Genomic DNA, 12,674 nt, shown 5'->3' with positions numbered 1-12,674 from the left:
TAGTTTACTCTTTTACTTGTTTCAGTCATTTGACTGTGGTCATGCTGGAGCACCGCCTTTAGTCGAGCAAATTGACCCCCAGGACTTATTCTTTGTAAGTGTGGTACTTATTCTATCGGTCACTTTTGCCGAACCGCCAAGTTACGGGGATGTAAACACACCAGCATCGGTTGTCAAGCGATGTTGGGGGGGACAAACACAGGCACACAAACATATATACACACACACATACATATATATATATATATATATATATATATATATATATATATATATATATATATATACGATGGGCTTCTTTCAGTTTCCGTCTACCAAATCCACTCACAAGGCTTTGGTCGGCCCAAGGCTATAGTAGAAGACACTTGTCCAAGGTACCACGCAGTGGGACTGAACCCGCAACCATGTGGTTAATAAGCAAGCTACTTACCACACAGCCACTCCTACACCTATACTTACCACACAGCCGCTTCTTTTGCTTTATTTCATTGGAAGTCAATAAGTATCAATTGAGATCTGCAGCAACTGTTGAGAAAACTAGAAAGGTTGTATGGTCATATAAATAAATAAATGTTGCAGATAAAATGTTGCAACCAAAATAAATAGCAGTTGATTGAGGTTTATATTATTTGATTGTAATTTGAAGTGAGATACTTAGTCGTTGTGCATTTTGCTACACTTCTTGTGAAGTATCTTAATATATTTTTTACAGAATATTTTTACTTTAATAAACATTGAACTGAGTCACTTTATTTTATATACCATTGTTCGTGACATTTGTTGACTAGGGGACAACTTTCAACAGAATTGCTTGCTCTGTGATTTAGTGATCTTTGAGGAAACTAGGGATAGATGAATGACTTGTGAAAGCAATAAAGACCATGTACAGGGGTGCTGTCAGTAAAGTGAGAGTTAGCCATGAATACAGTGATGAATTTAGCATACAGCTTGGCATTTCCAAGGGCTCAGTTCTCACTCACCTGCTTCTTATTCACCATTGTTCTCCAGGTTCTAACTGAAGAATTCAAGACTAGTTGCTCCTAGGAACTACTATATGATAATGATCTTGTTCTCATAAGAGAATCTGTAACAGAATTAGAAAAGAAATTCCAGGTATGGAATTGAAGGGCCTTAAATTGAACTTAGCAAAAACCAAAGTTCTAGTAAGCAGGGAAACAGACAAGACTCCACTCTTCCCAAGTAAATAACCCTACTTGATATGTAGAAAAGATGTAGGTAGGAATTCTATATGGTGTACCCAGTGCAAGCTATGGACACACAAGAGGTGCAGTGGAATCACAGGAAGGTTAATGGAGAAAGTAGTGCTTGTGTGTGGCAGATGCACAGGTGCCATAACAAGTAAAGATACATGGGAAATTGATTCTCTCAAAATGCCCTGCATGCTCCATTGAGGTAGTAAATAGTTTCTGTTACCTAGGTGATCAATTTAGCACTGGAGAGGTTGTTCTGAATGTGTAGTTACCATAATAAGAAAAGAATGAGAAAGCTCAGAGAACTATTACTTTTGTTGGCTATATATATATATATATATATATATATATATATTGAGAGGTGGGTGTAAGCGTGGCTGAGGAAGCTCTCTTTGCAACCACATAGTTTTGGGTTTAGTCAGGCCCATTATATCTCTACTTGGGATTTGGTTGATTGAAATTAAAAAGAAATCTGTTGAATGTGTGTGTGTGTGCATTCTTTTGACATGGCATCATACTTATGCTGTCTTGTGGTTTGTTTGTTGTTTGAGGTGAGTTGGTTAAAGATGATATACTTCAAACATCCATGTTGCCATTGTCAGAATGGATAGCTTTATTATCATTGTTGTATGTTGGAATGCCATTGCTGGGTACATTAATAAAAACTGAAGCAAACTCACGAACATTTAACTTAAATATTTATTGTCAGACATAATGTATTTAGTGTTGGCTATTTACAATGAATAATATTAATAACTGCCAACTGGGAGGAGAGAAAAACCACTGTGAATATAGAAGGCTATCTGTGGAATTTGTATAAATGCCTGGCATTGTCTGTGCAAAAGTCTGAGGTGGTCCAGGGTGTCAGTGGTCTATTGGCTGTCTGTGCCTGGCTAGCAAAAGGTGAAGCATATGAACCAGTTGACCACATTCAACACTGTGATGGGTTAAGCACCAAACTGTTTTTATAGAGGATGTTGTTAAATTGAAGAACATCTGAGAATGCCTTATCATGCCACAGCTTCACACTGATTAATTGATTTATAGATTTATAGATCAATCACGTGGTGGTGGCTCACTTGTAGTTGTCTAGCTGAATTTCTAGTGATTAGGGTTCAAATCTCTGCTACAATATAAATGATGTTGTTTGTTTCCAGTCTCCCCTGAGAGCATGCTAACCTATGGAGAAATATTGACCTGCTTGGAAACCGGTGGGAGTTGACGACAGAACGAACATCAAATGATGTAGAAAGTCTGACTCGCAAAATTATATCTGACCCATGAAAGAAATAGTAGGTATTTAAATGATGATGAAACAATGACCATGATGATAGTGAAGTTGATGATGCTGTCACTGACACCAACATCATTTGAATAATGACCAGGCCCATTCTGCTGTATAAGTGAGATACTTCACATGCACAAGACTGTCACAGAAGAAAGGATTAGTATCATCTCTCAATTCTATACCCTATTCAGTTGAAGGGTCTCATCTTGCAGGTATTTGGTGCCACATGAAAAGCACTCAGTACACTTCATGCAATGGCTGGTGTTAGGAAGGGCATCCAGTTGTAAAAACTTTGCCAAAGCAAGGATTACAACTTGGCACACTGTCCAATCCATGCCAGCATGAAAAAAGGGTCATTAAAGGATTTTTCTTTTCATTGTTGTTGTTTTATTTTATACAAGTTGTTCTAAGTCTCACCCAGAGACCTCAACTAGCAGCAAGTTGAATGTTATATAAGACTAGCAATGATTTATATTGTAAGGAAAGGAGACTAGGTTCTGAGAATTAAGATTTTGTTAGAAGGTATATTTGCAAGTTTACAAGAATGTAAAAGATATGTGATTTTGAAAGAGTTAATAAAATTTCATTATCATTATTATTTACAAGGCGTATGAGTGGCTGTGTGGTAAGTAGGTTGCTTATGAACCACATGGTTCCAGGTTCAGTCCCACTGCGTGGCACCTTGGGCAAGTGTCTTCGACTATAGCCTCAGGCCAACCAAAGCCTTGTGAGTGGATTTGGTAGACGGAAACTGAAAGAAGCCCGTCGTATATATGTATATATATACATATATATATGTATATATATACATATATATATGTATGTGTGTTTGTGTTTGTCCCCCCACCTTCGCTTGACAACCAATGCTGGTGTGTTTACGTCCCTGTAACTTAGCAGTTCGGCAAAAAGAGATCGATAGAATAAGTACTAGGCTTACAAAGAATAAGTCCTGAGGTTGATTTGTTTGACTAAAGGCGGTGCTCCAGCATGGCCACAGTCAAATGACTGAAACAGGTAAAAGAGAGAGTAAAAGAGCAATTAGGCCCATTGATGATTACCAGGATGAAGGAAAATATTTCTTCTGAATATTCCAGAAAAGTGGAAAAGCCATGTAGATCCAAGCTGAATGGAGGAAACCTGATCAGAGGTGTCAATGCTTGAGCATGCTGTAAGCATGGTATGCTATTGATCATCATCATCATCATTTAATATCTGTTCCCTTTGCTGGCATGGGTTGGATGGTTTGACCAGGGCTGGCAAGCTGGAAGGCTGCACCAGACTCCAATCTGTTTTGGCATGGTTTCTATGGCTGGACGCCCTTCCTAATGCCAACCACTCTGAGACTGTAATGGGTGTTTTTACATGCCACCAGCGCAGGTGCCATTTGCATGACACCAGCATCTGCTACAAATGCAGTTTTATTTGGCTTGCTGTGTCTTCTTCTCAAGCACGGCATAATGCTAAAGGCCTTGGTCATCTATCATGAGCAGGAGTTGTGAAATGGACAAGGGAGGAACTGGTTAGCATAGATAGGAAAACTAAGAAGATAATGGCCATGCATGGCTTCCCTTACCTTAGAACGGATGTGAAAGAGGACTGGTTAGAGTATCGGATAATGTTATGATGGAGATCAAGTCTCTGCTTGTCTACCCTAGAGATAATGATGAAAGAATGCTGCAGCCCTTGAAAGTCTTCGCCTTGTTGAGGATTATACATTGTTAATATTGTTTCCCCCCCCCCACTTGTTTAACTTGTTTACATGCAAAACCCTCGCAACAACACATACACACACACATTCTTTGATTTGTCCTGTACTGTCCAAATTTTTCTTAATGTAGTTCCTTTGTGGTCAATGAAGAAGTCATTATTATTATTATTATTATTATTATTATTATTATTATTATTATCATTATTGGTGGTGGTGGTGGTGGTGGTGGTGATGGTGGTGGTGGTGGTATGGCTTTACTTAACTAGGGAGGAAGAGGACTGGTTGGAGTTGAGGATAGTGTTATGATGGAGATCAAGTCCTTGCATGCCTACCCTAGAGATAATGATGAAAGAATGCTGCAGGTTGCATTGGGTGGGAAGGTGATCAGTGACATTGGTGTGACCCTCCATGAGTACAAAATGAGGACTAATAAAGAAAAGAACATCAACTGGATATTATTATTATTGTTGTTGTTGTTGTTGCTTGGGGTCTTTAAGATAAGTACCAATTGAGCATGGGAGTTGATATAATTGACTTTCTCCTTTCCTCCAATATTTCAGTCCTTGTGTCTATAATAGAAATAATTATTATCAGTGTTTTTGTTGTTGTTGTTATTATTATTATTATTATTATTATTATTATTATTATTATTATTATTATTATTATTATTATTATTATTATTATTATTAGTAGTAGTAGTAGTAGTAGTAGTAGTAGTTGTTTCTACTAAAGTCCTGAAATTTTGGAGAAGCCAACTACATCAACCCCAGTGCTCAACTGGTACTTATTCTATCAATCCTGAAAGGATGAAAAGCAGAGTCAACCTCGGCGAAATTTGAACTGAGCCTGTTGAGTGCTGAAGGAAATGCCTTTTTAAATAATGATAATAATAATAATAATAATAATAATAATATTCTAATTTCGGCACAAGGCTAGCAATTTTGGGGAGGAGATAGGTCGCTTACATTGGCCCCACTGCTCAAATGGTTTTTATTTTCTCAGCCCTGAAAGAATGAAAAGCAATGTTGACCTCAGTGGAAATTGAACTCAGAACGTATAGAAGGACGAAATGCTGCTAAGCATTTTGCCCTGTATACACCATAGATCAGTAATTGAAAGTAGTGTGATTATAATTATAGCTAAACAAATGAGCATGTAAATAATTAACAGATTGTTAACCTACAAAAGTAATCAGTGATCAACAGCAAAAAAAAAAGTGTGACTCTCAGAATATAGCAGTTTTTTTTTTTTTTGTATATGTTTTCTTATTAGTTTGTTGTGTTAATTACAGGAGCCCAGTTATGGCAGGTGGTTTGTTTGCCATTGATCGAGAATGGTTCTGGGACCTTGGAGGATATGACCCAGGATTGGACATCTGGGGAGGAGAGCAATACGAATTATCATTTAAGGTAAGAAATGACTCTTGATTATTCAGATTCTAATTTTAGAGAATTCTGCCCAACATATAGCCACACACCTGGTTTCCTTCTGTTTTGTTTTCTTTTTTGTTTTCGGCTTCTTTCTCTTTCATACCACTTCTGTTTCATCCTTCCTCCTTCACTCCACACATCTCTCACCATTTAGTTCATAGAAAGAAAGAAAGAACTGTATTAATAGAGAAGCTTCTTTGTTCAAATTGCCAAACATGAAGCTGGTAAAATCTATTTCAACAAACTTATTAGTTAGTATAAAATGGATTTAATGAACTACATGTTTCAAGGTGTAAATGGTGTAAGGTGTTGTTGGCACTCCGTCGCTTATGACGTCGAGGGTTCCAGTTGATCCGATCAACGGAACAGCCTGCTCATGAAATTAACGTGCAAGTGGCTGAGCACTCCACAGACACGTGTACCCTTAACATAGTTCTCAGAGATATTCAGCGTGACACAGTGTAACAAGGCTGACCCTTTGAAATACAGGCACAACAGAAACAGGAAGTAAGAGTGAGAGAAAGTTGTGAAAGAGTACAGCAGGGTTAGTCACCATCCCCTGCCAGAGCCTCGTGGGGCTTTTAGGTGTTTTCGCTCAATAAATACTCACAACACTCGGTCTGGGAATCAAAACCGCGATCCTATGACCGCGAGTCCGCTGCCCTAACCACTGGGCCATTGCGCCTCCACTGGTGTAAGGTGTAAATTCAAAATAAAGAACACATTTTAAATTGTGAATAAAGAGAGTGAGTAAGAGACATGTTTGAAACTGTGAGCTGAAAGAACCTTACATATAAATTACAAATAGAGAGTAATACATATATATTTTATTGGGACATGCAAAGGTAATTGGTAATCAAGTAAATTTTGTAGTATACATGACCTGAGAGTTAGGGTAACTAATATGATTCAAGGTATGACTAAAAATCATCTGTGAAATGCATTTCTTGGACTTTAAAGTCACATCACAACTTATGTAATGATGGTGGATGGATATGTTGAAAATTCACACTTTTAAAAACAAATGTTTGAAAAATGTATCTGCTTTTGTATTTGTGTGTGTGTGTGTATGTACAGGAATATATATGCACAAATATGCATGTATGCAGGCAATCATATATATGTGTTCATGTTTGTGTGTGTATATGTATATACACACATTTATATGCATACATATACATACTAAAAATTACATATATGCATGTATGTGTCTGGGTGACACATTCTGGGCTTTTGCAAGAGATCATTGAGTCAGAAAGAAAATAACTGGTGATGTATGTTGAAGTTCCCTGTCAGCAAAGTTGTCCTCTAGTCCTATACATTTAAAGACAAGTAGAATAAAAAGTCCTGCTTTTCGTCATTTTGAGAGTGATAGACTGGAAGAATTGTTTCAATGTTGGACTGGATGGTTTGTAGAATTTGTTCCAGTTCTTTTAATTCTAAACTCAAATCCTACCATAACCTACATGACTGGTAGTCTTAACCTATTACCTGGCTTAACACTACCACCTAGCATCTTAGCAGAGTCACACTCTGTTTCAAATATTTAGATCAAATTTCCAGTTCAAGAATACCTCTCTCCTTTCCTCTTACCAATCTCAGTAGCCTTACAAAGTGTTGAGAGTATTGCCTTTCCTGCTGACAAAAGGATTAGAAAAAAAAAAATTCATTCCATGACATAACATATGATTTTGAAATGAGTTAATCTAAATTCATTTAGAAATTGAAAATGATTTATTTCTTTTCTTTTCTTCTAACATTGGAGAAAAGAAGGGAAGAGAGATAGCGATAAAGATTGAGAGAGAAATATCTCTTACACATTTTTGGAAGCATCTGTTTATCTGGAATTGATTTTGGCTAAAAAGAAAGAATTCTGTCAACGTGTTTGCGCCAGAGTGGCAGTAATGTTTCAAAGAGTCAATTCTGCATCTGCAGTTGAATGTGTAGTTCTTACTGCTGTTGTTTACTTCCATATTAGTCCTGATTCAACTGGCCCTCTGACATAAAGGGCCAGTTACTGGGTTTCTATGGCATATAATTGATTGTAGTCACAATGTTCCTCTCTGAACAGGACACAGCTCTATTGCAGTGTTACTTGTTTACAGCTGAGTGGACTGAAGTAAAATGAAATGAAGTGTTTTGTTCAAAACCACAATGCACCAACCAGTCCAGGAATCAGAACCATGATCTCGTGATCTTGAGTGGTACACCCTAACCTGAAGGCCACTCCAACCTGAAGACCTTCCCAATCATAAGATACCATGAACCATTAATACAATAGAGACCTGAGATATTAATACAGGAGAGAGAGACCCACCCATACCAACTTCTTCATTGAACACTAAACTCGGCTTGCGAAGACCTGCTGAGGCAAGCGAAAGCGAAATCGTAATGGCACCAGTACCAATAAATCACTAAGAGCACCGTCCGAGCGTGATCGTTGCCAGAGCACCAGCTGTCTGGCTTTCGTGCTGGTGGCACATAAATAGCACCACGTGAAAAGACATTTGAGTGAGTTCGTTGCCAGTATCGCTGGACTGACTCCTGTGCAGGTGGCAGATAAAATACACCATTTCGAGTGTGGCCGTTGCCAGTACCGCCTGACTGGCCTTCGTGCCGGTGGCACGTAAAAGCACGCACTACACTCTTGGAGTGGTTGGCATTAGGAAGGGCATCCAGCTGTAGAAACTCTGCCAAATCAGATTGGAGCCTGGTGTAGTCATCTGGTTTCACCAGTCCTCAGTCCAATCGTCCAACCCATGCCAGCATGGAAAGCGGACGTTAAACGATGATGATGATGATGATGATGATGAGGCCAACAATGCATTAATACAGTAGAAGCCATTAATGTAGTTGTTATTCCCTAACCCTTTAATTCATGGCTCATTAACAAAGTAGAGACCCTGTCCCTCGTAATTCTCTGATGTGTTAAAAGATACACATGACTTTTTAAATGTTTCTGAATGTCTTCCATTTCATTTCACCTGGAATGGAGAAAACTATATTCTAATAAGAGAATCCAAAATTTGATTTTGCTTTTCATTTATTTTATTATTTTATTTTAGATTTGGCAATGTGGTGGCGAAATGGTTGATGCTCCTTGTTCAAGAGTTGGCCATGTTTACAGGAAATTTGCTCCATTTCCAAATCCTGGAGTTGGAGATTTTGTTGGGCGAGTATGTAAAAAATTTCATTTTATTATTATTATTATTATTTTTTACTTGTTTCAGTCATTAGACTATGGCACTATTGGGGCACTGCTTTGAAGAATTTTTACTCAAATGAATTGACCCCCAGTACTTATTTATTTTTAAAACCAGGTCCTTATTTTATTTGTTGCTTTTGCCACACTACTAAATTATGGGGACATAAACACACCGACACCAATTGTCAAGCAATGGTGGGAGACAAACACAGACACAAATACTTGCATTCCTTGTTATAATACAGTATATTTAAAATATCAGGAAACACCAACTAGTTATGTTAACATCAATACATTTCACACTATAGAGATTCAAAATTGTTTCAGTTATACAAACAAACAATACAATTCAATTGTTTTGTTCTTTTTCTAGTTTCGTTCATTTGTCTATAGATATACTGGGACACTGGCTTCAGTGACTTGTTCAAACCCTAGTTTGAGTCTCTCTCTCTTTCTCTCTCTCCTTCCCCCCTCTCTCTCACTCACTCATTAATTCATTAATGGGAGATTCTTATATGATCCATCATAGAATCTCTGTTGTTTTAATGAGTCATAAAGCCTCCTTTGTATAAATGGCTCATGGTGGGGTTTCTTGCTGTGTTTATGTGTTCTCCTATGCATTAAGTACTTAACCTGGAGCCTACTTAATGAGTTTTTGCCTATTGAATGACTAAGTTCACTCAACACTCACACACATTCTCTCTCTTTCACATGCACACATTTTCCTTTCTCTCTCTCTCTCTCACACACACACACACACACACTGTCCCTCTTACATGCATTTTCTCTTTCTCTTGCATGCATACTGTTTCTCACACATGTATATTCATTCACTTTCTTACACATGCACACACTCATTCTCTCAGACACTCTCTCTCTTGTTCTCTCTCTCTCTTTCTTACACTCATACACATGTGTACATTAGTGTTTCTCTATGTGTGTGTATATTAGCTTGCAATACTCACGCAGCTCCACATTTGGTTCTCATTTGACTTCCAGATATTACCAACATGTGGTCTCTCTCTACTAACACTATAGCCTGCTGACATGTGGTCTTTGTTAACATGTGGCTTCTATTAACAAAGTTACACAGGTGTAAAGAAAGAAAAGTTTACAAGACAATTTAGAACGATATAATCTCGTAATTAAAACAAATTAAATTATTTATCTTCAACATCCTTTCACTTACATTTTGTTTTTATCGTGTCTATTTATTTATTTATTCATTTGCTTTTTCCTTTGAAGAATTATCGCAGAGTTGCAGAAGTATGGATGGATGAATATAAAGAATATATATATCTTCGGCGACCGCACTACAGAGATATTAACCCAGGTGATATAAGTGCACAGCTGGATATCAGAAAGCGGTTAAATTGCAAACCTTTCAGCTGGTTCATGAAAGAAGTGGCATATGATATACCAAAGTTTTATCCACCTGTAGAACCACCGAATGTCGCTGATGGAGAGGTGTGTATTCTTTGTTGTGTCTATCATTTTTTTGTTTAATTCTCTCTTTACTCTTTTACTCTTTTACTTGTTTCAGTCATTTGACTGTGGCCATGCTGGAGCACCACCTTTTTAGTCAAGCAAATCGACCCCGGGACTTATTCTTTGTAAGCCTAGTACTTATTCTATCGGTTTCTTTTTTGCCGAACCGCTAAGTGACGGGGACGTAAACACACCAGCATCGGTTGTCAAGCGATGGTGGAGGGACAAACACACATACATATATATATATATACGACGGGCTTCTTTCAGTTTCCGTCTACCAAATCCACTCACAAGGCTTTGGTCGGCCCGAGGCTATAGTAGAAGACACTTGCCCAAGGTGCCACGCAGTGGGACTGAACCCGGAACCCTGTGGTTGGTAAGTAAGCTACTTACCACACAGCCACTCTAATGGATCACTCTGGAAGAGAAGGCCTTGCTAAGGCTGGTGAGTTAATCTTTGTTGTCTGGGAACATTCGGACTTGACCATCTAAACTTCCAATTTTCCACACTATGTGTATGAATGTCTAGTTAATGTTAGTTCAAGGGGGTATTTATAAGCATACAAACTGAAAGAATTAACTGACAAGGCCTACTACCAGTGAAAGTTCAAAGTTCATTATAATAAAATGATTAGGAGTGGCTGTGTGGTAAGTAGTTTGCTTACCAACCACTTGGTTCCGGGTTCAGTCCCACTGCGCGGCATCTTGGGCAAGTGTCTTCTACTATAGCTTCGGGCCGACCAAAGCCTTGTGAGTGGATTTGGTAGACGGAAACTGAAAGAAGCCTGTCGTATATATATATATGTATATATATATATATATGTATATATATATATGTGTGTGTGTGTGTGTGTGTCTGTGTTTGTCTCCCCAGATTCGCATGACAACCTATGCTGGTGTGTTTACGTCCCCGTAACTTAGCGTTTCGGCAAAAGAGAATGATAGAATAAGTACTAGGCTTACAAAGAATAAGTCCTGGGGTCGATTTGCTCAACTAAAGGCGGTGCTCCAGCATGGCCACAGTCAAATGACTGAAACAAGCTCAAAGAGAGTAAAAAAAGAGTATCTATATGTATGTATGTATGTGTGTGTATATATATAAATATTTAACAGGTCCAAGAGTTTTATGCATTGGCACTTATCAAATTAGTTACAGGTCGAAGACTTGTGAGTATATTTAGCTAGTGATAACTGTTTCCCTCTGGATTGTTCTACATCGAATTTTAAAATCATATTAATGTTGTGGATAATTCAAATATTGTTATATTTCAGGATTGTCATATTTTTTTCTTGCCAAATAAACACATGCACTATATATTTGTTCTTCATATGTCTATTATTGTTCTTATTTTATCTTGTGTCCATTGTCTGGAAATCTTTTGTCACACATCTGTGACCTCTTCAGCAACACTTCCATCTCATTGGAACTCCTTTCTGATGACTCAGCTTTCAAATCCATGCTTAAAGAAAGAATAATGCTGGTTGTCACGGTAGCGCTGAGATGTCAATGCTATTGCAATGACTCATTCAGATTTAACTTCCCTTCGTTTTAGAATACAAAAATATTGCCTGGAGTCTGTTGTTTAGTCAGAACTTTCCTGGGAATAAGCAGACGCATTCCAACTGTGACCATCTAAATATATTTGTGTGTGTGTGTGTGTGAGAGAGAGAGAGAGAGAGAGAAAGAGATAGAGAGTGAGAGAGTGTGTGGAAAATGATGCTCTAAGTTGAAAATATAATTTTGTTTTATGTTTACAGATTCGCAGCAAAGCTAGCAATTTATGTCTTGATACTCGGTTCCGAGGACCTAATGAACGGTTCCAGTTGGAGTCTTGCATTAAAGATGGTCAAGGACAGGGAGAACAGGTAGGTTTAAATGTCCATTGATAGTTCATAGGTTCTATGGAACTGGCAGTATGGTTTTAAATTGCAAATTTCCCTTTACATACAAACACATACATTATCTCGCTCTCTCTCCCTCTCTCTTCCTCTCACTCTCTTTCTCTCTCTCTCTCTCTTATGCACACATACACACACTATCTCACTCTCTATCACACATACTTGATCTCTCTCATATACACATATGCACATACGAACACACTTGCCCAAATTTCCAAGCACTGGAATTGAATCCCAAACCTTTTGGTTGGGAAGTTGTGTTTGTGTTTCCATATTTGAGAAGACCAGCTTGCGAAGACCTGTTGGAGCAAGTGAAATCGTGATGGCACCTGTGCCCAGCGTCGCCTTTCTGGCACTTGTGCCCGCAGCATGTGTAAGGACTTTCGAGCGAGATCGTTGCCAGTGCCCCTGGAGTGGCTCTTGTGCGGGTGGCACATAAAAT

The 12,674-nt window shown here is 38.2% G+C and overlaps 1 protein-coding gene across 1 annotated transcript in view; it reads left to right on the top strand.

The window, feature by feature from the left end:
* Window positions 1–12,674, top strand: part of LOC106884172 (polypeptide N-acetylgalactosaminyltransferase 10) — a 297,946-nt gene that overhangs the window by 255,414 nt on the left and 29,858 nt on the right. The window contains exons 7-10 of the mRNA XM_052973542.1: window positions 5,499–5,616; window positions 8,703–8,813; window positions 10,088–10,309; window positions 12,092–12,199. Of these exons, the coding sequence (XP_052829502.1) occupies window positions 5,499–5,616; window positions 8,703–8,813; window positions 10,088–10,309; window positions 12,092–12,199 (559 nt within the window). The remainder of the gene's footprint in view (window positions 1–5,498; window positions 5,617–8,702; window positions 8,814–10,087; window positions 10,310–12,091; window positions 12,200–12,674) is intronic.

This window comes from Octopus bimaculoides, chromosome 16 (genome assembly GCF_001194135.2).
Source record: "Octopus bimaculoides isolate UCB-OBI-ISO-001 chromosome 16, ASM119413v2, whole genome shotgun sequence".
In the NCBI taxonomy this organism is placed as follows: Eukaryota; Metazoa; Mollusca; class Cephalopoda; order Octopoda; family Octopodidae; genus Octopus; species Octopus bimaculoides.
Note: the sequence above shows the minus strand (reverse complement) of the source record. Positions and strands in the feature narration are given on the sequence as shown.